Source organism: Pristis pectinata, chromosome 33 (genome assembly GCF_009764475.1).
Source record: "Pristis pectinata isolate sPriPec2 chromosome 33, sPriPec2.1.pri, whole genome shotgun sequence".
Taxonomy (NCBI): Eukaryota; Metazoa; Chordata; class Chondrichthyes; order Rhinopristiformes; family Pristidae; genus Pristis; species Pristis pectinata.
The window spans coordinates 1,911,730-1,937,372 of NC_067437.1; the positions used below are offsets into that span (position 1 = coordinate 1,911,730).

General features: G+C 49.4%; 1 protein-coding gene across 5 annotated transcripts in view; it reads left to right on the forward strand.

Annotated features, from left to right (window-relative positions):
- LOC127585488 (SH3 and multiple ankyrin repeat domains protein 1-like) overlaps positions 1-25,643 on the forward strand; it is a 224,065-nt gene that overhangs the window by 177,048 nt on the left and 21,374 nt on the right. For 4 of the 5 annotated variants that reach the window (XM_052042976.1, XM_052042975.1, XM_052042978.1 and 1 more), the window contains 3 exons: positions 12,540-12,675; positions 14,090-14,170; positions 23,454-23,477. In XM_052042976.1, the coding sequence (XP_051898936.1) occupies positions 12,540-12,675; positions 14,090-14,170; positions 23,454-23,477 (241 nt within the window). The remainder of the gene's footprint in view (positions 1-12,539; positions 12,676-14,089; positions 14,171-23,453; positions 23,478-25,643) is intronic. The other variant, XM_052042977.1, reaches the window with a different exon arrangement.

Below are 25,643 nucleotides of genomic sequence, written 5' to 3' on the forward strand. Positions count from 1 at the left end.
TGCTGGCTCCATAAGATCCTCCTACTTCCAAATGTCAGCCATTTTGGCCAACAAAATGTTACCATGGAAACACTGGCCAACCACAGAGAGGGAGAAGGCCACGGAAGTAAATTGGGATAAAAATTATGGCAACTTTTTTGGTCTGTTCTACATAAACATTGAAATCTTCCTTGCTTGCAAATTATATTTGTTGCCCTGTTAACAGAAGACGCTTTGATCATTGACAACAGGCTACCCTTTAGTAATGCAAAACCCCTTTGTTCTTAAAATATGGGCACTGATTTTGGTCCGGGCAAGGTTCTGCATTGATGGGTTGGGTAATGAGGTGTGACGGTTCTTGAGGGATCTACTCAGTTGCCCAAGTCTCACCAAAGTCAATCAAATGGCTCCTTCTGTTCTATTAAAAAATAGTCAAACTAAAAATTTCAGAGCCACTACAGCCCATCCCCTGTCCCACTCCAGATCTTGCATAACAAACAATCTGCTGGAGGAACTCAGCTGGTCGAACAGCATCTGTTGGGGAGTGGGGGGATGGAATTGTTGACGTTTCAGGTCAAGACCCTGCCTTTGGTCCATCTCCCTGGTATCCATCCCCATCCATCTCATACAGGTCTGGGGCAAAGCGTGGGAGGGCAGAGGGCAAGGTTCATGGAAATGGGAGGCCCACCTCTCTCTCCAGCACTCAACAACAAACTGGTGTTCCGGATTCTGGACCCAGAGGATGAAGAGTCAGCTGCTTTAGGATTGGAGAGAAATATCTTCAGGAGGTTTGATGAATTCTATATCACCTGAGCATTGTGGGTGTGAGTATTTACACCTGAGATCAGTGGAAGGGGAAGAGGCAGGAAAGAGAGTGAGTCAGCTGTGGTTTTATTGAATCTCGTGGGGGTGAAGGAGACATCTGCCTCTCTTTCCTTTGACTTCATAGGTAGCATACTGTTGGAGGCTTTGGGTGAAGTGGCTCAGCAGCACTCCAGTATACTAGGGGGCAGTCATTGGTGATTCTGAGAGAGGTTGTTGTTGGAGGACAGTGAATGCAGCTCCAGTCCCACCGGGTGTTGGGCTCGTGGCTTAGAATGTGGCAGCTGAGTGGTTGTACTCTTGCCTCTGAGGCAGAAGTCATGGGTGCAAGACCCACTCCAGAGAGTGGGCCACAAAGATCCCATCTGACACGGTATGGGTGGGTGGGGGGGGGAAGCACAGTGGGACAGCGGGTAGTGTTTCTGCCTCATGGCTCCAGAAACCTAGGTTCGATCCCGACCTCAGGCACTGTCTGTGTGGGAGTTTGCACGTTCTCTCTGTGACCTGCTGGGATTCCCCCAGGGCTCCAGCTCCCTCTCACATCCCAAGGACGTGCGGGATGTTAAGTAGCCGCTGAAATTTGTCTCTAGCGTGGGTGAGAGGCAGGATAATCGGGGAGAAGTTGATCGGCATGTGGGGGGATGCGATTGCCCTGAGAGCCAGCATAGAGTTGGTGAGCTGAATGGCCTCTTCTTGTGTTGTTAGATAACATAAAGAAAGTATGAAGTAATATGGCATCCCAGATGTGTCAGCTGAGGTGAACAATGAACCTTCCTGACTGCTTGAGTGGATGTGATAGAACTTCGGACATTATCGGAAGAAGAGGAGTATCTTCTCTTGGTACCCCTGGCCATGTTTATTCATTAGACAGCTGCAGCGGTCCAGGTTATCTGTTCTGTCATCAGTGATGCTTGCTGCATCCTGCTGAGTGCAAATTAATTGTGGTACTTGTCGACCGCACATCAGAATGGGAGAACAGAGTATTTTTTTGAATGGAGACAGCTGTTGACTGGTGCTGCTCGGAGAGATGTGGTTGTCATACACGAACTGCAATAAATTAATGAGCGGGTACAGCAAGTAGTTAGTGGGGCAGGTCAGAACTTTGCAAGGGGAGTGGAATAAGAGAGCGAGGAAGACACAAGAGACCACAGATGCTGGAGTCTGGAACAGCAGGTCAGGCAGCATCTGTGGAGTTGACGTTTTGGGTTGAGACCCTGTACCAGGACCTGCAAAAGTCTTTCCACAACTATACAAGGCCTCAGTTATCCCGTTCCTCCCGCACCCACCCCAGCCCCCCCGTCACCCTGCTTCTTTCCCCTCCTCCACCCGCTCCATCTGCCCGTCACCCACACACCCCTCCCACTGGATCCCCTCCCCCACTGTTCCCACCTCCCTCTCTTTATTCCAAGCTCCACCTCCCTCTCCTATCAGATCCCACCATCTGCAGCCCTCTGTCGCCTCCACCTCGCACCTCCTGGCCTCTGTCGCTGTTCCCACCCTCCCCTCCTCCATCTGCCTACCACCCCCCTCACCTGGATCCACCCATCACCTGCCAGCTCTTGCTTCACCCCTTCCCTTCACCTCTTTATACTGACTTATCTCCCCTCTGTCTTTCCAGCCCAGATGAAGGGTCTCGACCTGAAATATCAACTGTCCATTTCCCTCCGCAGATGCTGCCTGACCCGCTGAGTTCCTCCAGCACTTTGTTGCTCGTAGACAGTGGGTCAATCACAATGTGTAAGCGGGAATCGGAGATCTGATTTTGCAAAGCCCTGTGGTGGTTCACGCAGCAGACACCAGTTTGGTATTCACATACATTCTGCCTGCCGATTCCTCCCATTGTAAACATTCCAGGAAGCTGAGGAGAGAAGGTAGAAGAGGTGAGGGGCAGGAGTCTTCAGGGATCTGTTGATGGTAGATCTTTGTGAAAGGCTTGAACAACATCCAATGTGGATAGTTATCAGAAAGGGAAAAAGAACTCTTACGTCCTTATGCCATTTGGCCCATTGAGTCTATACCGTCTCTCAGGGCTGTCTCCAGTGCAGGGTGCCGGGGATTTAGTGCTGGAGGAGGTTTTGTAGATCTCCCTGCTCCTTGCGTGGCTGAGGCTGGAGGTTTCCAGTCTCTCACAGGAGGGCATTGCTGACGAGGTCAGCGTCTGATGTCCACGGCTTGTTGGCCCAGAGCAGGTGGTGGTGGAAAGTGAGGGGCCTCTTAGGTCTCTTCATTCATCTACATTGGTGGGTCTGGAGTCACGTATAGGCTGGACCATGTAGGACATAAGAACATAAGAAAGTAGGGGCAGGATTAGGCCACTCGGCCCCTCAAGCCTGTCTCACCATTCACTATGTTCACGGCTGATCTATGCTGGCCTCAACTCTTCTTCTGTGCTATCTCCTCCCCATGGCCCCCAATTCCCTGATCTTTCAAAAATGTATCCACCCTCCATGATCCAACCTCCAGAACCCTCTGGGGCAGAGAATCCCTGAGGCTCACCCCCTCTGTGAGAAGCTCCTACACACCACAGTTCTAAATGACCGTCCCCTAATCTTGTAGCCATGTCCCCTTGTTCAAGATTCTCCTGCTTGTGGAAACATCTCAATGTCTACCCTGTCCTGCCCCTCCGGACCTTGCATGTTTCAAACATAATTGCATCCTCGAGAACAGCAGCAGAAAGTTCTCTTTACTCATTTTCGGGATCTGGACTTTGATGGCAAGACCAGCATTTATGGCCCATACCTATTTGCCCATGAGGGGGTGGCAGTGAGCCACCTTCTTGAACCACTATAGTCCTTCTGGTGAAGGTGCTCCCACAGTACTGTTGGAGAGGGGGATTCAGACTCGGCGATGACAAATGAAGAGCAGTTTATTTCCAAGTCAGGATGGTGCAAGTGTTGGAGGGAAGCTGGCAGGGGTTGGGATCTGCTGTCCTGTCCCTTTTGGTGGTGGAGGTTGTGAGTCTGGGAGAGACAAGGTTTAACCTGGGGTAGGGAACACCTGAGGTGCTGTGGAGGTTTATCAAAGCTTTGTAAAGGCAGAGCTATACTCTTTAAATTAAATTAATGTAAAAATGTACAGACTATGTTTAGTAAGTTTGCAGATGACACTAAAATAGGTGGCATAGTGGACAATGAAGAAGGTTGTCAAAAATTACAGGGGGATCTTGATCAGCTGGGTAAGTGGGCCGAGGAATGGCAAATGGAGTTTAATTCGGGGTAAGTGTGAGGTGTTGCATTTTGGAAAGTCAGATTAAGGTAGCACTTTCACAGTGAACAGCAGGGCCCTGGGGAGTGTTGTAGAACAGAGGGACCTTGGAGTACAAGTACATGGTTCACTGATAGTGGAGTGACAGGTAGACAGGGTGGTGAAGAAGGCTGTTGGCATACTGGCCTTCATCAGCCAGGGCATTGAGTATAGAAGTTGGGAGGTCACGGTGCGGTTGTACAGGATGCTGGTGAGGCTGGACTTGGAGTATTGTGTTCAGTTTTGTTCTCCCTGCTGTAGGAAAGATCTTATTAAACTAGGAAGAATGCAGAAAAGATTTGCAAGGATGTTGCCAGGAAATGAGGGACAGAGTAATAGGGAGAGGTGGGACAGGCTAAGACTTTATTCCTTGGAGTGTAGGAGACTGAGGGGTGATCTTATAGAGGTGTATAAAATCATGAGGGGCATAGATGGGGTAAATTCATTCAGTCTTTTTCTCAGGGTTGGGGAACCAAGAACTAGGGGGCACAGGTTTAAGGTGAGGGGGAAAGATTTAATAGGAATTTGAGGGGCAACATTTTCTACAAAGGGTGGTATGTATATGGAACAAGCTGCCAGAGGAAGTGGGTGAGGTGGGTACATTAACAACATTTAAAAGACACCTGGACAGGTACATGGATAGGAGAGGTTTAATGGGATATAGGCCAAACGCTGGCAAATGGGACTAGCTTGGATGGGGCATCATGGTCAGCATGGACAAGTCGGGCTGAAGGCCTGTTTCCATGCTGTATAGCTCTCTGACTCTCGTGCCCTATCCAGTGGTTATTTGATTACGATGGAGACACAAGAGACTGCAGATGCTGGAATCTGGAGCAAAAAACAAACTCAGTGGGTCGAGCAGCATCTGTGGAGGGAAATGGACAGTCAACGTTTCAGGTTGAGGCCCTTCATCTGGACTCAAAGAGTAGAGGGGAGGCGGCCAGTATAAAAGAGTGAAGGGAAGGGGTGGCAGGTGATAGGAGAATCCAGGTGATAGGCAGATGGAGGAGGGAAGGGTGGGAGTAGTGACAGTCTGGGAGGTGATAGGCTATTTGATTCAGACCATCAGCCACTCCAAACTTGCACTTTCTCCACCAACAGCGCCCTGTGACTACAGTGAGATACAAATCCACTTTCAAAATGCACTGCAGTTAATCTCCAAAATCTTCTTTGATTGTAACTCATCCCCAGTAACCCTTCACTCTCTCCTCTATCATTTATCTATCTACCTCAGCCTTAAAAATATCCAAACGTTCTCCTTCCACCATCCCTTGAGAATGAAGGTTCCAAAGAATCGCCACTCTTTCAGAGATGAAATTTTGCATCATCTTTGTTCTGAATGGGTGACCTTTTACTTTTGAACAGAGTCAGGTTTATTATCACTGACATATGTCGTGAAGTTTCTTGTTTTGCGGCAGCAGTACAGTGCAAGACAAAAATTACTGTAAGTTACAAAAATAAATAAATAGTGCAAAAGAGGAATAACGAGGTGGTGTTCATGGGTTCATGGACCATTCAGAAATCTGATGGTGGAGGGGAAGAAGCTGTTTCTAAAACATTGAGTGTGGGTCTTCAGGCTCCTGTACCTCCTCCGTGATGGTAGTAATGAGAAGAGGGTGTGTCCCGGATGGTGAGGGTCCTTAATGATGGATGCCGCCTTCTTGAGGCACCGCCTCTTGAAGATGTCCTCGATGGTAGGGAGAGTTGTGCCCATGATGGAGCTGGCTGAGTCTACGACCCTCTACAGCCTCTTTTGATCCTGCACATTGGAGCCTCTGTACCAGGCGGTGATGCAGCCAGTCAGAATGTTCTCCACCGTATATCTGTAGAAATTCGCAAGAGTCTTTGGTCACATACCCAATCTCCTCAAACCCTTAATGAAGTAGAGCTGCAGGCGTGCCTTCTTCGTGATTGCATCAGTGTGTTGGGCCCAGGATAGATCCTTTGAGATGTTGATGCCCAGGAACTTGAAGCTGCTCACCCTTTCCACTGCTGACCCCTCAATGAGGACTGGTGTGTGTTCTCCCGACTTCCCCTTCCTGAAGTCTACAATCAGTTCTCTGGTCTTGCTGACGTAAAGTGCGGGGTTGTTGTTGCAACACCACTCAACTCTATCTCACTCCTGTACACCTCCTCATCGCTATCTGAGATTCTACCAACAATGGTGTCATCGGTGAATTTACAGATAGTGTTTGAGCTGTGCCTAGCCATACAGTCATGAGTGTAGAGAGAGTAGAGCAGTGGGCTAAGCACGCATCCTTGAGGTGTGCCTGTGTTGATTGTCAGCGAGGAGGAGATGTTACTACGATCCGCACTAACTGTGGTCTCCCGATAAGGAAGTCGAGGATCCAGTTGCAGAGGGAGGTGCAGAGGCCCAGGTTTTGAAGCTTGTTGATTAGTACCGAGGGGATGATGGTGTTGAACGCCGAGCTGTAATCGATGAACAGCAGCCTGACGTATGTAGTGCTGTTGTCTAGGTGCTCCAAAGCTGAGTGGAGAGACAGTGAGATTGCGTCCGCTGTAGACCTGTTGTGGCGGTAAGCGAACTGCCGCAGGTCCAGGTCCTTGCTCAGGCAGGAGTTCATTCTAGCCATGACCAACCTCTCAAAGCGCTTCATCACAGTAGATGTGAGTGCTACTGGGCGATAGTCGTTGAGGCAGCTCACTCTGCTCTTCTTGGGCACCGGTATGATTGCTGCCCTTTTGAAGCAGGTGGGAACCTCTGACTGCAGCAGTGAGAGGTTGAAGATGTCCTTGAGCACTCCAGCCAGTTGGTTGGCACAGGTTTTCAGTACCCTGCCAGGTACACCATTGGGGCCTGACACCTTGTGAGAGTTCACCCTCTTGAAGGATGTTCTGATGTCGGCCTCCCAGACAGAGATCACAGGGTTGCCGGATGCTGTGGGGATTCACACAGGTGTAGTGTTATTCGCCCTTTCAAAGCGTGCATAAAAGGTGTTGAGCTCATTGGGGAATGCAGCATCACTGCCATTTATGCTGTTAGATTTTGCCTTATGGGAAGTAATGGCATGCAGACCCTGCCACAGCTGTCGTGCGTCCGATTGTGTGTAACTTCACACGGAATTGCCTTTTTGCTCTCAGATAGCCTGTAGGGTTCCGGATCGCCGGTCTTGAACGCCACAGATCTCGCCCGCAGCAGACTGCGAGTCTCCTGGTTCACCCAGGGCTTCTGGTTTGGGAAGACTCGGTATGTTCTCGAAGGCCCTTCAGTGACCCTTAATTCGCAATTCTCCCACAACAGGAAACATCTTCTTCACATCCATCCTGTTAAAACCCTTCAACATTTTATATGTTTCAATTGTTTCCACCCCCACCCCCCCCGCCACCCAACTCCAGCAGATACAAGCCTAGACTGTCCAATCTCTCAGCCTGCCCCTCCCAGATCTCAGTCTCTCGAGCCTTCTCTGAACTGCTTCCAATACATTAACATCCTTTAAGAACATAGAACAGTACAGCACAGGAACAGGCCCTTCGGCCCACAATGTTGTGCCAAACTAATTAAACTAGTAATTAAATGTCTAACTGAACTAGTCCCTTCTGCCTACACAATGTCCGTATCCCTCCGTTCCCTGCACATTCATTTGTCGGTCTAAGAGCCTCTTAAACGCCTCCGTCGTATCTGCCTCCACCACCACCCCTGGCAGTGCATTCCAGGCACCAACCACTCTCTGAGTAAAAAAACTTGCCCCGCACATCTCCTTTGATCTTACCCCCGTCACCTTAAATGCATGTCCTCTAGTACTTGACATTTCAACCCTGGGAAAAAGATACTCCCTGTCTATCTACCTATGCCTCTTATAAACTTCTATCAGGTCTCTCCTCAGCCTCTGCTGCTCGAGAGAAAAAAACCCAAGTTTGTCCAACCTCTCCTCATAGCACATGCCCTTTAATACAGGCAGCATCCTGGTGAACCTCCTCTACACCCTCTCCAAAGCCTCCACAACCTTCCTATAACGGGGCGACCAGAACTGCACACAATACTCCTTGTGTGGCCTAACCAAGTGCTAACCATGTGCTGCAACAAGTGTTGTAATTTGAGGACCGTGCCAACTAAATGTTATATTAGGAAAATGAGGATAACTAAGGAGAGGGTAGGTCCACTCGAGGATAAAGGAGGGAATTTGTGCTTGGAGTCAGAGCACATGGCTGAGGTACTAAATGGGTATTTTGTGTCGATATTTACCAAGGAGAAGAAATTAGAGGACAGGGAAAACAGAGTGGGGCTTGCTAATGTGCTGGGACATTCTGAGATTAAGGAGGAGGTAGTGCTGGGTCTTCTGAAAAGCACAAGTCCCCAGGGCCTGATGGGATATATCCCAGAGTATTGAAAAAAGCAAGTGAGGAGATTGCTGGGGCTTTGACAATGTGTCCTCACTAGCAACAGGCGAGGTCCCAGAGGACTGGAGAGTAGCAAATGTTGTGCCTTTGTTCAAGAAGGGAAATAGCGATAATCTAGGTAATTATAGGCCGGTGAGCCTCATGTCAGTGGTAGGGAAGCTATTGGAGAGGATACTGAGGGATAGGATTTATGCACATTTGTAAAGGCATGGCCTGCTTAGGGACAGTCAGCACGGCTTTGTGCAGGGCAGGTCATGTCTTACAAACTTGATTGAGTTTTTTGAGGAGGTGACGAAGGAGCTTGATGAGGGTAAGGCAGTGAATGTTATCTACATGGACTTCAGCAAGGCATTTCACAAGGTCCCTCATGGTAGGTTGATTCAGAAGATAAAAATGCATAGGATCTAGGGTGATTTGCAAGTTTGGATTCGGAACTGGTTTGCCCGTAGAAGACAGAGAGTGGGGGTGGAAGGCTGTTATTCTGGCTGGAGGTCCGTGACCAGTGGTGTTCCGCAAGGATCGGTGCTGGGACCTCTGTTGTTTGTGATATATATCGATGACTTGGATGAAAAGGTAGACGGGTGGATTAGCAAGCTTGCAGATGACACTAAGGTTGGTGGAGTCGTGGGCAGTGTAAAGGACTATCAGAGAACACAGCCGGATATAGGTCAGTTACAGATACGGGCAGAGAAGTGGCAGATGGAGTTTAATCTGGGTAAGTGTGAGGTGTTGCACTTTGGGAGGTCAAATGAAAGGAGAAAGTATACAGTTAATGGCAGGCCCATAATAGCACTGAAGTACAGAGGGATCTTGAGGTCCAGGTCCATAGTTCACTGAAAGTGGCTACACAAGTGGATAAGGTGGTAAAGAAGGCGTACGGCGTGGTTGTCTTCATTGGTCAGGGTGTTGAGTACAAGAGTAAGGAAGTCATGCTGCAGCTGTATAAAACTTTAGTCAGACTGCACAGAGTATTGTGTGCAGTTCTGGTTGCCCCATTATAGGAAGGATGTGGAGACTGGAAAGGGTGCAGAAGAGGTTCACCAGGATGCTGCCTGGATTAGAGGGTAGGAGCTGAGCTATAAGGACAGATTGGACAAACTTGGGTTGTTCTGAGAGCGTCGGAGGCTGAGGGGAGACCTGATAGAGGTTTTTAACATTATGTGAGGCATAGATAGGGTAAACAGTCAGAATCTGTTCCCCAGGGTAGAAACGTCAAACACCAGAGGATGTGCTTTTAAGGTTAGAGGGGGGAAGTTTAAAGGCAACATGAGGGACAAGTTTATTATGCAGAGAGTGGTTGGTGCCTGGAATGGGTCACCAGGGGTGGTAGTGGGAGCAGGCGGTTTGGTGGAGGTTAAGAGGCTTTTAGATAGACACATGAATATGAAGGGAATGAAGGGATGTGGATGGTACACAGGAGGAGGACATTTAGTATAAATTGGCATCAAGATCGGCACAACATCGTGGGCTGAATGGCCTGTCCAGTGCTGTACTGTGCTATGTTCTAAACCACACAAAGCAAACTGCCACAGACAGTGGTGAAAATATGACCCGATTTACTGTTGCATTAGTAATAAGGAACAGCTGGTATATTATTCACCATCTGAATGCTGCCCATTCCTGTGGCTGGCAGGTGTCCATCTGTTGGCTGGGGGTTGGGGTGTTGAGGGTCCAGGGTTAGTCAGAGCAGGACTTTCATGTCCACTCACCACTCCTTATTTGAGATCCACAATTAGGAAGAAAAAAAGATGGGCTCTTGTCTCCTACCATGGGGTAGAGGTCATTGGTCATGATTTAGACCAGTGATGGAAAGCTCTGATTTTATTAATTAGTTCAAAAAAATACTCTGTACATTCCCACACTTGAGACCAGTGTGTGGACAACAGCAGTCACTTTACGTTGAGTATACAGGAAGACAGGAGGAGCCACTGCACCAGTAGGTGCCCACCAGTCAGGGCAGTGAGTATAGAAGTTGGGAAGTCATGGTGCGATTGTACAGGACGCTGGTGAGGCCGCACTTGGAGTATTGTGTTCAGTTTTGGTCGCCCTGCTATAGGAATGATGTTATTAAACTAGGAAGAGTGCAGGAAAGATTTACAAGGATGTTGCCAGGACTTGAGGGACGGAGTTATAGGGAGAGGTTGGGCAGGCTGGAACTTTATTCCTTGGAGCGTAGGAGACTGAGGGGTGATCTTATGTATAAAATCATGAGGGGCATAGATTGGGTGAATGCACATGGGCTTTTTCCCAGGATTGGGGAATCAAGAACTAGAGGGTATAGGTTTAAGGTGAGAGGGGAGAGATTTAATAGGAACGTGAGGGGCAACGTTTTTTTACACATAGGGTGTTATGTGTGTGAAATAAGCTGCCAGAGGAAGGGGTTGAGGCAGGAACAATAACAACTTTTAAAAGGCAGTTGGACAGGTACATGGATAAGAGAGGTTTAAAAGGTTAATGGGTCTGGTAAATGGGACTAGCTTAGATGGACATCTTGGTCGGCATGGACTAGTTGGGCCGAAGGGCCTGTTTTCGTACTGTATGATTCTGAGTATCTGACATAGTCTAAGCCATGTGAGAGGGTTTCCTTCATAACCCCATGCCTCACAGAAGGAAATCAATCAATCCCACAAATCTGTTTATCTTTGTATGAATGATATTTGGTGACACAGCGGGTAGAGCGGCTGCCGCACAGCTCCAGAGACCTGGGTTCAATCCCGACCTCCGGTAATGCCTGTGTGGAGTTTGCACGTCCTCCCTGTGACTGTGTGGGTGTCCCCCCGGGTGCTCTGGTTTTCTCTCACATCCCAAAGACGTGCTGGTCGGTGGGTTAATTGCCAGCTGTAAGTTGCCCCCAGTGTGTAGGTGAGGGGTAGAATCTGGGGGAGATAATGGGAGAATAGATTGCAGGGTAAATTAGCGAGGGAGTGGGATAGTTCTGTGAGGTGGCACAGACTCGATGGGCTATCCTGTGTCTAATGGCAATGTGGACGTGCTTCTGTTAAACCTGCCCCTGCCTCCTTCGCCGGTCACGGGGAGGACCTGCCCCACCCCCTTCGCCGGCCACAGGGAGGACCTGCCTCAGTGGTGTGAGAGTGTGACAACACCAGTCAGTTAGTTAGCAATCGGTAAGTCAGTGAGCGGGTCCACCCAATTAGAGAGAGGCGGATCAATTAACGGCAGTGGTGATCAATTACTCAGCCAGGCGAAGCCATGAGAGGGAGCTGGTCCATTGGAGAATGTGTCTGCCAGTCAGTGGGTGTGTTTCTCAGTTCCCAAGCCAAATGGCTGGAGTTGGAACCAGGCCCAAAACATTGAGTTACAGAGTAATACAGCACGGAAACAGGCCCTTCAGCCCAACTCGTCCATGCCGACCAAGATTCCCACCTAAGCTGGTCCCATTTGCCTGCGTTTGACCCATATCCCTCTAAACCTTCCCTACCCATGTACCCGGCCAAATGTCCTTTAAATTTTGTTATTGTACCTGCCTCAACCACTTCCTCTGGCAGCTCGTTCCATATACGCACCACCCTCTGGCTGAAGAAGTTGCCCCTCAGGTTCCTGTTAAATCTTTCCCCTCTCCCCTTAAACCTGTGCCCTCTAGTTCTTCATTCCCCAACCCTGGGAAAAAGACTGTGTGCATTCACCCTGTCTATGCCCCTCATGATTTTATCTGCCTCTGTAAGGTCACCCCTCATTCTCCTACACCTCAATGAATAAAGTCCCAGCCTGCCCAACCTCTCCCTATAGTGCAGTCCGTCGAGTCCCAGCAACATGCTCGTAAATCTTCACTGCACTCTTTCCAGCTTAGTAGCATTGTTGCTGTAGTAGGGTGAGCAAAGCTGAACGGAACACTCCAGGTGCGGCCTCACCAATGTCTTGTACAACTGCTGTACTCGATGCCCACCTGAAATCTCCATCAGACCCTCCCTTTGATTGCGACTGCCCAACGTTGATTGGTGCCCGATTGAATGGGTATATCTGGCCGGTGGTTCCCCCATGGATATGGGACCACCCCACCGAGGTGATCTCCCCACCGCAGAGCCCAGTGTTTGCACATGACCTGAGTCTGGGGGGTGGGGGTTCTGCATTTGTCGGCCGCCCACCCTATGGACGGTGTTTCTGCTCGGTTCCTTCAGGTGAACGGACAAAACGTGGTGAAGGTGGGGCACCGGCAGGTGGTGAACATGATCCGGCAGGGTGGCAACAACCTCATGCTCAAGGTCGTCATGGTAACACGCAACCCCGACATGGAGGAAGCCTCCCGAAAGAAAGGTAGGAACGCTGGGGCAGTGTCCATTTGCTTTACCACCTGCTTGCCCACTGCCCCACCAAACCCTGGCTCTGCCCAGCATGGGCACGGACCCTTGGCAAGCCTCTGAGACCTGGGATCTCCTGCACCACTGCCCAGTGTGTGGGTGGTGGGAAGGGGATAGTTGAAGGAGCCAGGGATCCCTTCCCAGTCACTATCCAGGGACGTTGTAGGCAGGCTGTATTCTGCTGTCCCGCGCCACCTCCCACGTTCGAATTGCCACCCATCCATCTGAACACCCACGTCAGGGCTGAAGTGTGAAGAAACCCCTTGACCAAGGTAGGAAGGGGATCTCCATCTGCATGATCTTACCTTGCCTATGGTCATCCTCGTGAGCTTCATACTCAAAGCATGATTGAATCCGAGGCAAATGGACCAGCAAACCGCTGCATGGCAAGATCCCACAATCGTTAGTTCATTTGCTGTTTGAAGGTTGGACTGAGGGGGATCGTTACTCGGCACACAGAGTTTCTGTCTTCCCTTCATTGATGGAGTTGGGTCTTTGACATCGTTACATAAGCAATGGAAGGCCATTCAGCCCCTCGATCCTGCACTACCTTTCATTGGCTGATCCTCCACAGGAAGTTCACCTTCCTGTCCAGCCACCTTAGCCTCTGACCCTCTGCCTCCTGGGGAAGGGAGGAAATCCCAAGAATTCACTGGCCTTGGGGTGAAGAATTGCTTCATCATCTCAGTTCCACTGGGTGACCTCTCATCCAGAGAAGGTGTCTGGCTTTAAACTGAAGGACAACAACTGTGACAGTGAGGAACTTCCTCACACCGCAGGGGATGTTTCTCTGGTTCACATGGTTGGGGTCTGGAATGGAGTCTTAAACCCACAGACCCAACAAAGGTCATGCACTGACAGGTACTATGGGGCACAGCACCGTCTGAGGTCTGTCTGTGCCAGGACAGGGAGAACCCTGAATGCAGAGAAGCTGGTAAACTTCACCCCTTGCTCAACCCTGGTTGGAGTTACTCCTGGACTTTCATCACATGACCTCCCACAATCCTATCATTGGTTGCCCACCTTGACAACGTCCGTCTTCCCACAGCCATTCAGGGAGCTGATGACCTTCCTCATTGCCCCATTTGATGATGCTTCAGGACAACCCTTGTTCCCATGTCTGATATTTCTGTGACTAATAAACAAAGGACTCCCAACTGCTTCCCAGCACATTGTACAGAAATCCTTCAGGTTCTCCCTCCTGGGATGTTTTTGTTTGCCGTGTTGTTCTGGAGACTGTTTTGATTCCTTGAGAATGCAGGGCAGTCGCAGAGAGGAACAGGGCCTTAGTTGTGGTACTTCCTTCATGTTTGGTCCGACTGTTGACTCCGGTTTCGCTGAATTTGAATGAAAAATTTTTCTCTCCCCAGTCACATCACAAAACAAACGGCTGACTCCTCCCACAATTGCCCTGCGCTCAAAATCGATGACCTCAGAACTCGAGGACCTAGGTAAGCCCTTAATGAGAAATTATCAGTTGCTTGATTTACACTTTGTCATAGAAACTAGTCAGCACCTGATTAATAGCAAAATGACACAGTAAGGTCCCACAAAGGGTGGCGAGGTAAATATCTGTGGCGGTATTTTGCTGGAGAGTTAAGTTATTGGTACGGACGTATCTTTGGTAAATAGTGTCAGGATATTTTTCATACTGACTTATGGAATCATGGTAGTTCATGCTACAGGAGATCATACCGGCTCCAGCTCCTTATCCCATTGCTCAGCCCTCAGGCCTTGGAGTTACAGCTCTTGTAGAGTTTATTCAAGTACTAATTAAGTGTGATGAGGGATTGTACTTGCACTCTTTCAAGGCACTGAGTTATACAGCACAGAAACTGGCTTCTTGGACGACATGTCCACGTCAACTATCGATCACCCATCTACACTGATCCCACTTTGTTCTCCCAACATTCCCATTAGGTTCTCCCCAGATTCTACCACTCACCGGAACACTAGGAGCAATTTACATTGGTCAACCAACCCACACGTCTTTGGGCTCTGGGATGAAACCAGAGCACCTGGAGGAAACCCACACGGTCACAGGGAGAACGTACAAACTCCACACAGACAGCACTGGAGGTCAGGATTGAACCTGGGTCTTTGGAGGTGTGAGGCAGCGGCACTACCTGCTGCGCCACTGGGCTGCCCAGACTGAAACCTCTGGGTGAACTCCCTCCTCTCATCTTTTTAGCAATCACCTCGAAAGAAAGCCATAAGTCACAGGAGAAGAATTAGGCCGTTTGGCCCATCGAATCTGCTCCGTCATTCGGTCACGGCTGATTTATTTTTCCCTCTCAACCCCATTCTCCTGCCTTCTCCCTGTAACCTTTGACGCCCTCACTAATCAAGAACCCATCAACCTCCACTTTAAATACACCCAATGACTTGGCCTCCACAGCCGTCCGTGGCAATGAATTCCACAGATTCACCTCCCTCTGGCCAAAGAAATTCCTCTTCATCTCTGTTCTAAAGGGGCGTCCTTCTATTCTGAGGCTGTGCCCTCCGGTCCTGGACTCTCCCACTGCTGGGAACACCCTCTCCACGAAAATACTGCAGGTGCTGGAAATCTGCAATAAAACAGAAGGCTGGAAACACTCAGCAGGTCAGGCAGCCTATGTGGAGAGAGAAACTGTAAACCTTTCAGGACAATTACTTCTCATCAGTTCCAACATCTGGTGGTCTAGGAAGGGCCGTGTGAGAAAGAACGTTGGAGAGGAAGGTTGTAGTTTAACGAGTGACCTATTTTTCTCTCTTGCACTCCCTCCCCTCGTTAAACCACTGTAGTGGCTGCGTTCATTGATAGCCGTCTTCTGCAGTGGGTAAAGCAAAGCTGAGTGGTGTGTGTAACTGAGGTTTGGTTCCCCTTGGTATTACATGCGCATTTTGTTGAAGTTTCCGCATTGCTCCAGTTTTCTTAAAAAAAAATCTCCTCTGCCAGCGCGAGTCGAGCCTGGGAGTTGAACCCTGCGAGACGGCAGCATCACTAATCCAGTCCATCAGCAGCTGCAGCCCTGAGATAAGCTCAGCCCAGGCTCAGTTCATTCACTTGTAAAGCCCTGGATTCAGCGGTGTGGAGATCAGCGGGGATAATCCGCAAGGCCATCGGCGGGGGAGGGGGGTGAGGGGAGACGAGATGGCAGTCCTCTCTAGAGTGCTGGGACTAATGTCAGTGCAGCAGTGATAAGTGTGGCTCAGTCGCGTGCACTAGTGCCTCTGGGTTGGAAGGTTGCGGGTCCAAATCCCACTCGAGAAACTGGAGTATCGGAAATGCTCCTGGCTAACGCTCCAGTGGGACCGTGCTGCTGCTGCAGTGTTGGACCTGCTGTCTTATGAATGGGATGTTAAATCGAGGCCCTGTATTTTCTCTCCCTCATCTCACGCTCTCTCCCTCCTTCCCCCCTTTCTCTCTCTCCTCCTTGTCCCTCCCTCCCCCTCGCTGTCCCCTCTCCCTCCCTCCCTCTCCCTCTCCCTCCCTCCCTCCCTCTCCCTCTCACCCTCACCCTCTCTCCTTGTCCCTCTCTCCCTCTTCCTCTCCCTCTCCCCCCTCTCTCTCCCTCTCTGTGGACTGTCCCTATCTATCTACCTCTCTTTCTCTCTCTATCTATCTGACTGTCTGTCTATCCATCCATCTCTCCTTTTATTTTGCACAGGAGGTATCCTGGACTATATTTGTGCTTCAATCACAGATTAGCCAGTCGTTATCACTTTTTTGTTTGTGGGATCTTGCTGTGCTAGCATCAGTCTCCTACCTGCCAGCTGTTTGGGGTGGTGTGAACGGTGTTGCAGGAATGCACACCCCTCTTCCCTTGAACAGTGTGGTCAAAGTTTTAAAGCAAAGATCGTCACATTCTTGGGCCATCGCGTTCCTTTACAAGGCCCACTTGTGATGACAGTACCGGGAATGGAGCTGCCAGTTCGTGCACAGCAAGCTCCCACAAACAGCAATGTGATAATGACCGTGGGGGGAGGAGGGGGGGGCAGTTTGTGGGGGCACAGATGACAGTGTGAACCCTGGCATTCGAGAGTATTTGAACTTGCACCAATAAAGCATCGTAGAACATAGAGCAGTACGGCACAGGAACAGGCCCTTTGGCCCACCATGTTGTGCCGAACTAATTAAACTAGTAACTAAATGCCTAACCAAACTGTTCCCTTCTGCCTACACAATGTCCATCTCCCTCCATTCTCCACACATTCATGTGACTATCGAACAGCCTCTTAAACCCCTTATCGTATCTGCCTCCACCACCGCCCCTGGCAGCACATTCCAGGCATCCACTTAGGATCTTGTATGTTTGAATAAGGTCACCCCTCGTACTTCTAAATCTGAGGAACACAGACCCATCTCCCCCCACCTGACAGAGCAGAAGGGGCCTCGGTTTGACACCTCGTGTTGAAAGGCAGTGCTTCAGAGAGTGCAGCATTCCCTCGGTCCCTCACCGTGGGCCTCCAGAGGGAGGCTCAAGTTCCTGACCTCCTGGCAGAAGAAGGGGACCTACCACTGAGCAACTGCACCATTAATTTTCCCAGGAACCAGGATCACAACTCACTTGTTTGGCAAAGGAAGCTGCCCTTACTGCAGGGTCGCACTGTAGTCTCGTGTACAGGTGGACAATCTGCTGTCACTCACCAGTGTGCCAGGGTTCACACTGGCACCTGTGTCCCCTCAAACAGCCCCTCCCCTCTCTAGTCGTCATCATAGAGTCATAGAGCAATACAGCACAGATACAGGCCCTTCGGCCCAACCAGTCTGTGCCAACCACGGTATCCACCCAGCTAGTCCCAACTTCCTGCGTTCGGCCCATATCCCTCCAAGCCCCTCCCCTCCATGTACCTATCCAAGTGCTTCTTAAATGACACTGTTGTACCTGCCTCACACACTTCCTCTGGCAGCTCGTTCCATATACTCACCACCCTCTGTGTGAAGAAGTTGCCCCTCAGGTCCCTTTTAAATCTTTCCCCTCTCACCCTAAACCTATGCCCCCCAGTTTTGAACTCCCCTACCCTGGGGAAAAGACTGTTACCGTCCACCTAATCTGTGCCTCTCATAATTTTAAACATTTCTATAAGGTCGCCCCTCATTCTCCTACGTTCCAAGGAATAAAGACCCAGCCTGGCCAACCTCTCCCTGTAACTCAGGCCCTCGAGTCCTGGCAACATCCTCGCAAATCTTCTCTGCACTCTTTCCAGTGTAACCACGTCTTTCCTATAACAGGGTGACCAGAACTGTACACAGTGCTCCAAGTGCGATCTCACTAACGACTTACGTTGCTGTTTGTGGGAGCTTGCTGTGCACGAGCTGGCAGGTCCATTCCCCACATCATCATCACAGCTGTACCTCGTAAAGGAATGGGATTATTCTCATTAATGGTGAGCGTAACCATTGGGTTGTCATTAAAATCCCACCTGATTCACCAGGAGTTTTCAGGGAAGGGAATCTGCAGTTGTTCCTTGGTCTGGCCTGTATATGGTTTCAGTTCTGGTCGCCTCATTATAGGAAGGATGTGGAAGCTTTAGAGAGGATGCAGAGGAGATTTACCTGGATGCTGCCTGGATTGGAGACCATGTCTTATGAGGATAGGTTGAGTGAGCTCGGGCTTTTCTCTTTGGAGAGAAGGAGGATGAGAGGTGACTTGATAGAGGTGCACAAGATGATAAGAGGCATAGATCGAGTCGACAGTCAGAGACTTTTTCCCAGGGCAACAATGGCTAACACGAGGCGACATAGTTTTAAGGTGACTGGAAGAAGGTATAAGGGGGATGTCAGGGGTAAGTTTTTTACACAGAGAGTGGTGGGTGCGTGGAACACACTGCCTGCAGAGGTTGTGGGGGCAGATACATTAGGGACATTTAAGAGACTCTTAGACACATGAATGATAGAGAAATGGGGGGCTATGTGGGAGGGAAGGGTTAGATAGATCTTAGAGCAGGATAAAATGTCAGCACAACATTGTGGGCTGAAGGGCTGGTACTGTGCTGTAATATTCTATGTTCTATGAGCTCAGACCCACCAGGGTGGTCAACACTTGTCTGCTTTCTCAGTTCTGGGGGGAGTTGGGGGAATACTGGCATTGCCTTGACATCCACATCCTGTGAACAACAAATAAAAATCCCACCTAACCTTGCCGATTGTATTCACTGGTGGAGAGCCACAGCAGCCGGGTCTCTGGTGCAGAGTCTAGCTCTGTGGCTCAGAGGGAAGGGGTGGGTGGGTGGGTGGGGAAGAGTAGTGCGATAGTGATAGGGGATTCATTGGTTAGGGGGACAGACAGGAGAATTTGTGGACAAGAACAAGACTCCCGGATGGTATGTTGCCTCCCAGGTGCCAGGGTCAGGAATGTCTCGGACTGAGTGCACAGCATTCTGAAGGGAGAGGGAGAGCAGCCAGAAGTCATGGTGCACATTGGGACCAACGACATCGGTAAATTAAGGGATGAGGTCCTGAAGAGCGAGTATTGGGAGTTAGGAAGGAAGCTAAAAAGCAGGACCTCAAGGGTAGTAATCTCTGGATTGCTGCCTGTGCCACGTGCCAGTGAGGGTAAGAATAGGTTGATTTGGCAGATGAATGTGTGGCCGAGAAATTGGTGCAGGGGGCAGGGTTTCAGGTTTGTGGATCATTGGGATCTCTTCTGGGGAAGGTACGACCTGTAGAAAAAGGACGGGTCACACCTGATCTAGAGAGGGATCAATGTCCTTGCGGGCAGGTTTGCTCGAGCTGTTGGGGAGGGTTTAAACTAGCTTGGCATGGGGATGGGAACTGGACTGTCAGATTAGAGGATGGATCAGTTGGTGTAAAAGTAGATGCGATGTGTACAGAGAAGGTGAGGAAGGAACAGCAGGGGACAGATAGGGAAGGAGGTAAAAGGGGTGGGGGGTTGGCATTGCTAATCAGGGATAATATCACAGCTGTAGGAAGGGAGGACTTCAGAGAGGGATCGTCTACTGAGTCAGTGTGGGTCGAAGTCAGAAACAGGAAGGGAGCAATCACTCGACTGGGAGTATTCTATAGGCCCCCAAATAGCCATCAGGACTGAGGAACAGATAAGTAGGCAGGTTTTGGATAAATGCAAAAATAACGTGGGTGACTTCAACTTCCCTAATATTGATTGGCACCTCCTTAGTGCGAAAGGTTTAGATGGGGCAGGATTTGTTAGGTGTGTACAGGAAGGATTTCTAACACAGTGTGTGGACAGGCTGACTAGAGGAGAGGCCATGCTGGATCTAGTACTAGGCAATGAACCTGGTCAGGTGACAAACCCCTCGCTGGGCGAGCATTTCGGGGATAGTGACCTCAACTCCCTGACCTTTAGCATAACCATGGACAAAGATAGGAGCAGACATTATGGGAGAGTACTTAATTGGGGGAGGGCAAATTACGATGGTATTAGGCAAGAATTTAGGAGCATAAACAGGGAACAGATGTTCTCTGGTAAATGCACTGCAGAAATGTGGAGGTTGTTTAGGGACCACTTGCATGGGGTTCTACATAGGTTTGTCCCACTGAGACAAGGAAAGGATGGTAGGGTGAAGGAACCACCATTAACAAGGGAGGTGGAAGGTTTAGTCAAGAGAAAGAAGGAAGCTTATTTAAGGTTTAGGAAGCAAACACCAGACAGGGCTCGAGAGTTATATGGTAGCCAGGAAGGAGCTTAAGTAGGGACAGGAGAGCTAGAAGGGGACATCAGAAGGCCTTGGCAAGTAGGGTGACGAGTGAGGGTAGGACCACTCAGGGATAAGGGGGGAAAAATGTGTCTGGAGGTGAAGGAGGTAGGGGAGGTCCTGAATGAATACTTTGCTTCAGTGTTCACCAGGAAGAGGGACTTAGACAAATGTGAGGTTAGTGTAGAACAGGCAAATGTGCTGGAGCATGTTGGGGTCGGGCAGGATATACCCCAGGTTACTATGGGAAGTGAGGGAAGAGATTACTGGAATCTTAACAATGATCTTTGAGTTCTCCCTGGCCACAGGAGTGGGACTGGAGGATGGCAGAAGTTGTTCCATTGTTCAAGGAAGGTAAAAGGTATAATCCTGGGAATTGTAGACCAGTGAGTCTTACATCAGTGGTGGGCAAACTATTGGAGAGGATTCTTAGGGACAGGATTTACAAGCATTTGGAGAAGCATAGTCTTATTAGAGATAGCCAACATGGCTTTGTGAAGGGCAGGTCATGCCTCACAAGCTTAATACAGTTTTTTGAGGAAGTGGCAAGACAAATTGATGAAGGTAGTGTGGTGGATGTGGTGTATATGGATTTTAGCAAGGCATTTGACAATGTTCCCCAGAGTAGGTTCATTCAGAAAGTCATGAGGTATGGGATCCATGGAAAATTGGCTGTGTGGATTCGGAATTGGCTCGCCCACAGAAGGCAGAGAGTGGTTGTAGAAGGGGATATTCGAGCTGGAGGTCGGTGACTAGTGGTGTTCCACAGAGATCTGTTCTGGGGCCCCTGCTCTTTGTGATTTTTATAAATGACTTGGATGAGGAGGTGGAAGGATGGATTGGTAAGTCTGCAGATGACACGAAGGCTGGTGGTGTAGTAGATAGCGCAGAAGGTTGTTGTAGGTTGCAACGGTATTTAGACAGGATGCAGAGCTGGGCAGAGGAGTGGCAGATGGAGTTCAATCTGGAAAAATGTGAAGTGATACACTTTGGAAGAACAAACTTGAAGGCAGAGTACATGGTTAATGACAGGATTCTTAGCAGTGTGGAGAAACAGAGGGATCTTGGGGTCCAAGTACATAGATCCCTCAAAGTTGCCGCACAAGTGGATAGGGCAGTTCAGGTGTATGGTGTGCTGGCCTTCATTAGCCGGGGGATTGAGTTCAAGAGCCAGCAGGTAATGTTGCAGCTCTGCAAGATTCTGGTTAGACCACACTTGGAATATTGTGTTCAGTTCTGGTCACACATTATAGGAATGTTGTGGAAGCTTTAGAGAGGGTGCAGGGGAGATTTACAAGGATGCTGCCTGGGTTGGAGAGCATGTCTTAGAGGAGAGGTTGAGCGAATTAGAGCTTTTCTCTTTGGAGCGATGGAGGATGAGACGAGACTTGATAGAGGTGTATAAGATTATGAGAGGCATAGACAGAGTGGACAGCCAGCACCTTTTCCCCAGGGCGGCAATGGCCAATACCAGAGGTCACCCGTTTAAGGTGCGTGGAGGAAAGTTCAGGGGGGATGTCAGAGGTCAGTTTTTTTAAACAGAGTGGTGAGTGCCTGGAACGCACTGCCGGGGTGGTGGCAGGGGGCAATACAATCAGTACCTCAGGGATCTGTACTGGGACCCTTACTATTTGTGATTTTTATAAATGACCTGGATGAGGAAGTGGAGGGGTGGGTTAGTAAGTTTGCGGATGACACGAAGGTTAGGGGTGTTGTGGATAGTTTGGAGGGCTGTCAGAGGTTACAGAGGGATATAGATAGGATGTAGAGTTGGGCTGAGAAGTGGCAGATGCAGTTTAACCCAGGTAAGTGTGAAGTGGTTCATTTTGGTAGGTCAAATATGTTGGCGGAATATAGTCTTAATGGTAGGACTCTTGGCAGTGTGGAGAATCAGAGGGATCTTGGGCTCCGAGTCCATAGGATGCTCAACGTGGTGGCGCAGGTTGACTCTGTGGTTAAGAAGGCATATGGTGTATTGTCCTTCATCAATTGGGGAATTGAATTTAGGAGCCGTGAGGTATTGTTGCAGCTATATAGGTCCCTGGTCAGACCCCACTTGGAGTACTGTGCTCAGTTCTGGTCACCTCACTACAGGAAAGATGTGGAAGCCATAGAGAGGGTGCAGAGGAGATTTACAAGGATGCTGCCTGGAATGCGGAGCATGCCTTATGAAAGCAGGTTGAGGGAACTTGGCCTTTTCTCCTTGGAGAGACGGAGGATGAGGGGGGACCTGATAGAGGTGTATAAGATGATGAGAGGTATTGATAGGGTAGATAGTCAGAGGCTTTTCCCCAGGGCTGAATTGGTGGCCACAAGAGGACATAGGTTTAAGGTGCTGGGCAGTAGGTACAGAGGAGATGTCGGGGTAAGTTTTTTTACTCAGAGAGTGGTGAGTGCATGGAATGGGCTGCCGGAAGTGGTGATGGAGGCTGATACGATAGGACCTTTCAAGAGACTGTTAGATAGGTATATGGAGCTGAGTAAAATAGAGGGCTGTGGGTAAGCCTAGTAATTTCTAGGGTAGGGACATGTTCGGCACAGCTTTGTGGGCCGAAGGGCCTGAATTGTGCTGTAATTGTTCTATGTTCTATGTTCTACATTAAGGTCATTTAAGAGACCATTAGGCACATGGATGAAAGAAAAATAGAGGGTTCTGGGAGGTGAAGTAGAGAGGGGGATAGATAGAATGGGGATAAGGTTTATATAGGTCGGCACAATATTGTGGGCCGAAGGGCACGTACTGTGCTGTACTGGTCTATGTTCTATGTAGAACAAAAAAACAAAGTCCATTTTAGTGCAAAGTGATCAGAGTGTTGCTAAACTGTAGTGGCTGGTTGGTTCAAGGACCAAATGGTTGAAGAGAAGTAGCTGTTCTTGAAGCTGGTGGTATGTGACTTCAGGCTATGTCGTCCCCATGATTCACCTTGGGACTCTCAACTAGCTAAGGGCTCTATAAAAATGGAAGAACTTGTTCTTACAGACAACGATAATTACAGACAAACCTTGCCTGAGTACTGTGATTATTCACACTTAACTTCTAAACCAACTGAAATGGCTTTCTCTTTCCTTACATAGCCTCGCCATGGAACAAGAAGAGCGGTGAGTGACAGACATGTCACATGGAAATCATTTTTTTTAGAAAATCCTCTGTCCGCACACGTGGGCCAGAGCATCTCCAGTCTCCATTGACTCATAAACCCCAATCCCTCGCTCATTAACATCAGGAAACATCTCCACATTGGACATGAAGGGAGCAGATCAACTTGGAGTTGATCCGTGCAGCCTGTTCTCCCATTTCATTCTAAAAATCTCCCATTTTATCAGCCGTCCCAAGTTCCCACTCCCTTTCCATACTCTGTAGTGAGCGGCCAACCACACTCAGGGAATCCTGCGGGAGTTGCTCATTGGAGTGTGGAATTGGAAAAGGGTTCAGGAGGAGGTGTGAGGGGAAGGGTGAGATAGTTCAGAAACCTTTGCAAGCCAGGTTCAACAGCAGGAGTCGGCTGATCGGCTTCTTTTTGTTCTAAACTTCCTGATGTTAATGGAGCGCCTTACAGTCATAGAGAGATACAGCACGGAAACAGGCCGTTCGGCCCATCGAGTCCGTGCTGACCATCACCACCCATTTACACCAATCCTACACTGATCCCATTTTATTCTCCCACATTCCCATCAACTCCCCCCAGATTCTACCCCTCACCCACACACTGGGGACAATTTACGGCGGTCAATTAACCCACCGAACCGCACATCGGTGGGAGGAAACCGGAGCACCCGGGGGAAACCTACAGGCAGAACGTGCAAACTCCACACAGCACCGAAGGTCAGGATCGAACCTGTGTCTCTGGCGCTGTGAGGCAGCGGTTCCACCAGCTGTGCCACTGTGCCGCTCAAGTTAAACTGCGCAGGAATCCGAATCAATACTGCACTGTAAACAGCTCCCCCGTCTTCTGGGCCTGCAGACAACGGTGGGGAGGGATAGGTGAGAATCCTGTACCTCAGGACCCAGCTCCACCGGTGTTCCAGAGCTGGGAACAGTAGGGCTGTCCTCTGGCCTGCCCCCTGGTGTGAAGAGTGAACTCAGCTCGGTGCTGTCTACTGTCCCAGATTCCCTGGAGGATCTAAGGGAGGATTCCTCTACCATCTATCCTGGGATTGTAGTGGGATGGGTTTGTTGTGCTCTCGTGGTGTCTGCCTTGGAGGTTGGTCGTGTCGGTCACTGGGGAACCTGTAGAGTCTTTGATGGACAGCTCTTCATTCCCCCTCATCCCTGCCGGGGAACTCCGGGATTCCTTCCAAAGACCAGGTTTCCTGCTTTCAAATCCGACTGGTCCATGTTCTGAAATCATGAGGTTAATCGAAGTCAAAGTCGAGTTTATTGTCATGTGCACAAGTCCATGTGTGCACAGGTGCAATGACAAACTTCCTTACAGCAGCATCACAGGCACAGAGCATCAGATAAGCAGCATTCACGAGAAAAAATTATTACAAAATTATACAAGAAAACACAATTAGAACAAAAAACGTCTATCGTAGTGCAAAGTGGTCCCACTGTTGCTGTACTGAGGCAGTGACTAGGGTTGTGCAGGTTGGTTCAAGAACCGAATGGTTGAAGGGAAGTAGCTGTTCCTGAACCTGGTGGTGTGGGACTTCAGGCTTCTGTACCTCCTGCCCAATCCATGCCACCCTCAAAAAGATGGGGAAAGGCACCGGCATGGTCTCAGTTGAGTGTCGTCAGTTCAAGGCAGTCCTCGCTAGACTGCTGAGGGAATGCAGGGTGACGAGTGATGCTGCTCCCTCCCTGGATACCCTGACATATATTGAAGACACGAGACTGCAGATACTGGAGTGGAGCAACTCAGCGGGTTGAGCTGCAACTGTAGGAGGAAAGGAATTGTCAACATTTTGGTGAGTTCCTTCAGCAGATTGTTGCAACAGGCACCTATTGGCGGTCTGATTATAAACACCTACAAAGAGTTAATTAAGAGGAAAATCAAAATGGATTAGCTCCCTTGAGATTTTCCCAATAAGCAGGACAGGTACAGCAGAGGTTTGAGACAGAGTAAAGATCTGGTGACTCTTTCCACTGCGGTTTGTTACCAGAAGGATAATTAACCCAGCACTTGTGACATTAGCTGTTCCTACTCTGGAGTGCTCTCACTGTCTGGTTGAGGTTGTTGTCCACCTGTTGACCAGTGTCCCTTGGAACTGCACTGAGACTGACCACCATTTTACATCAAGAGCAAATTGAGCCAACACAAGGAG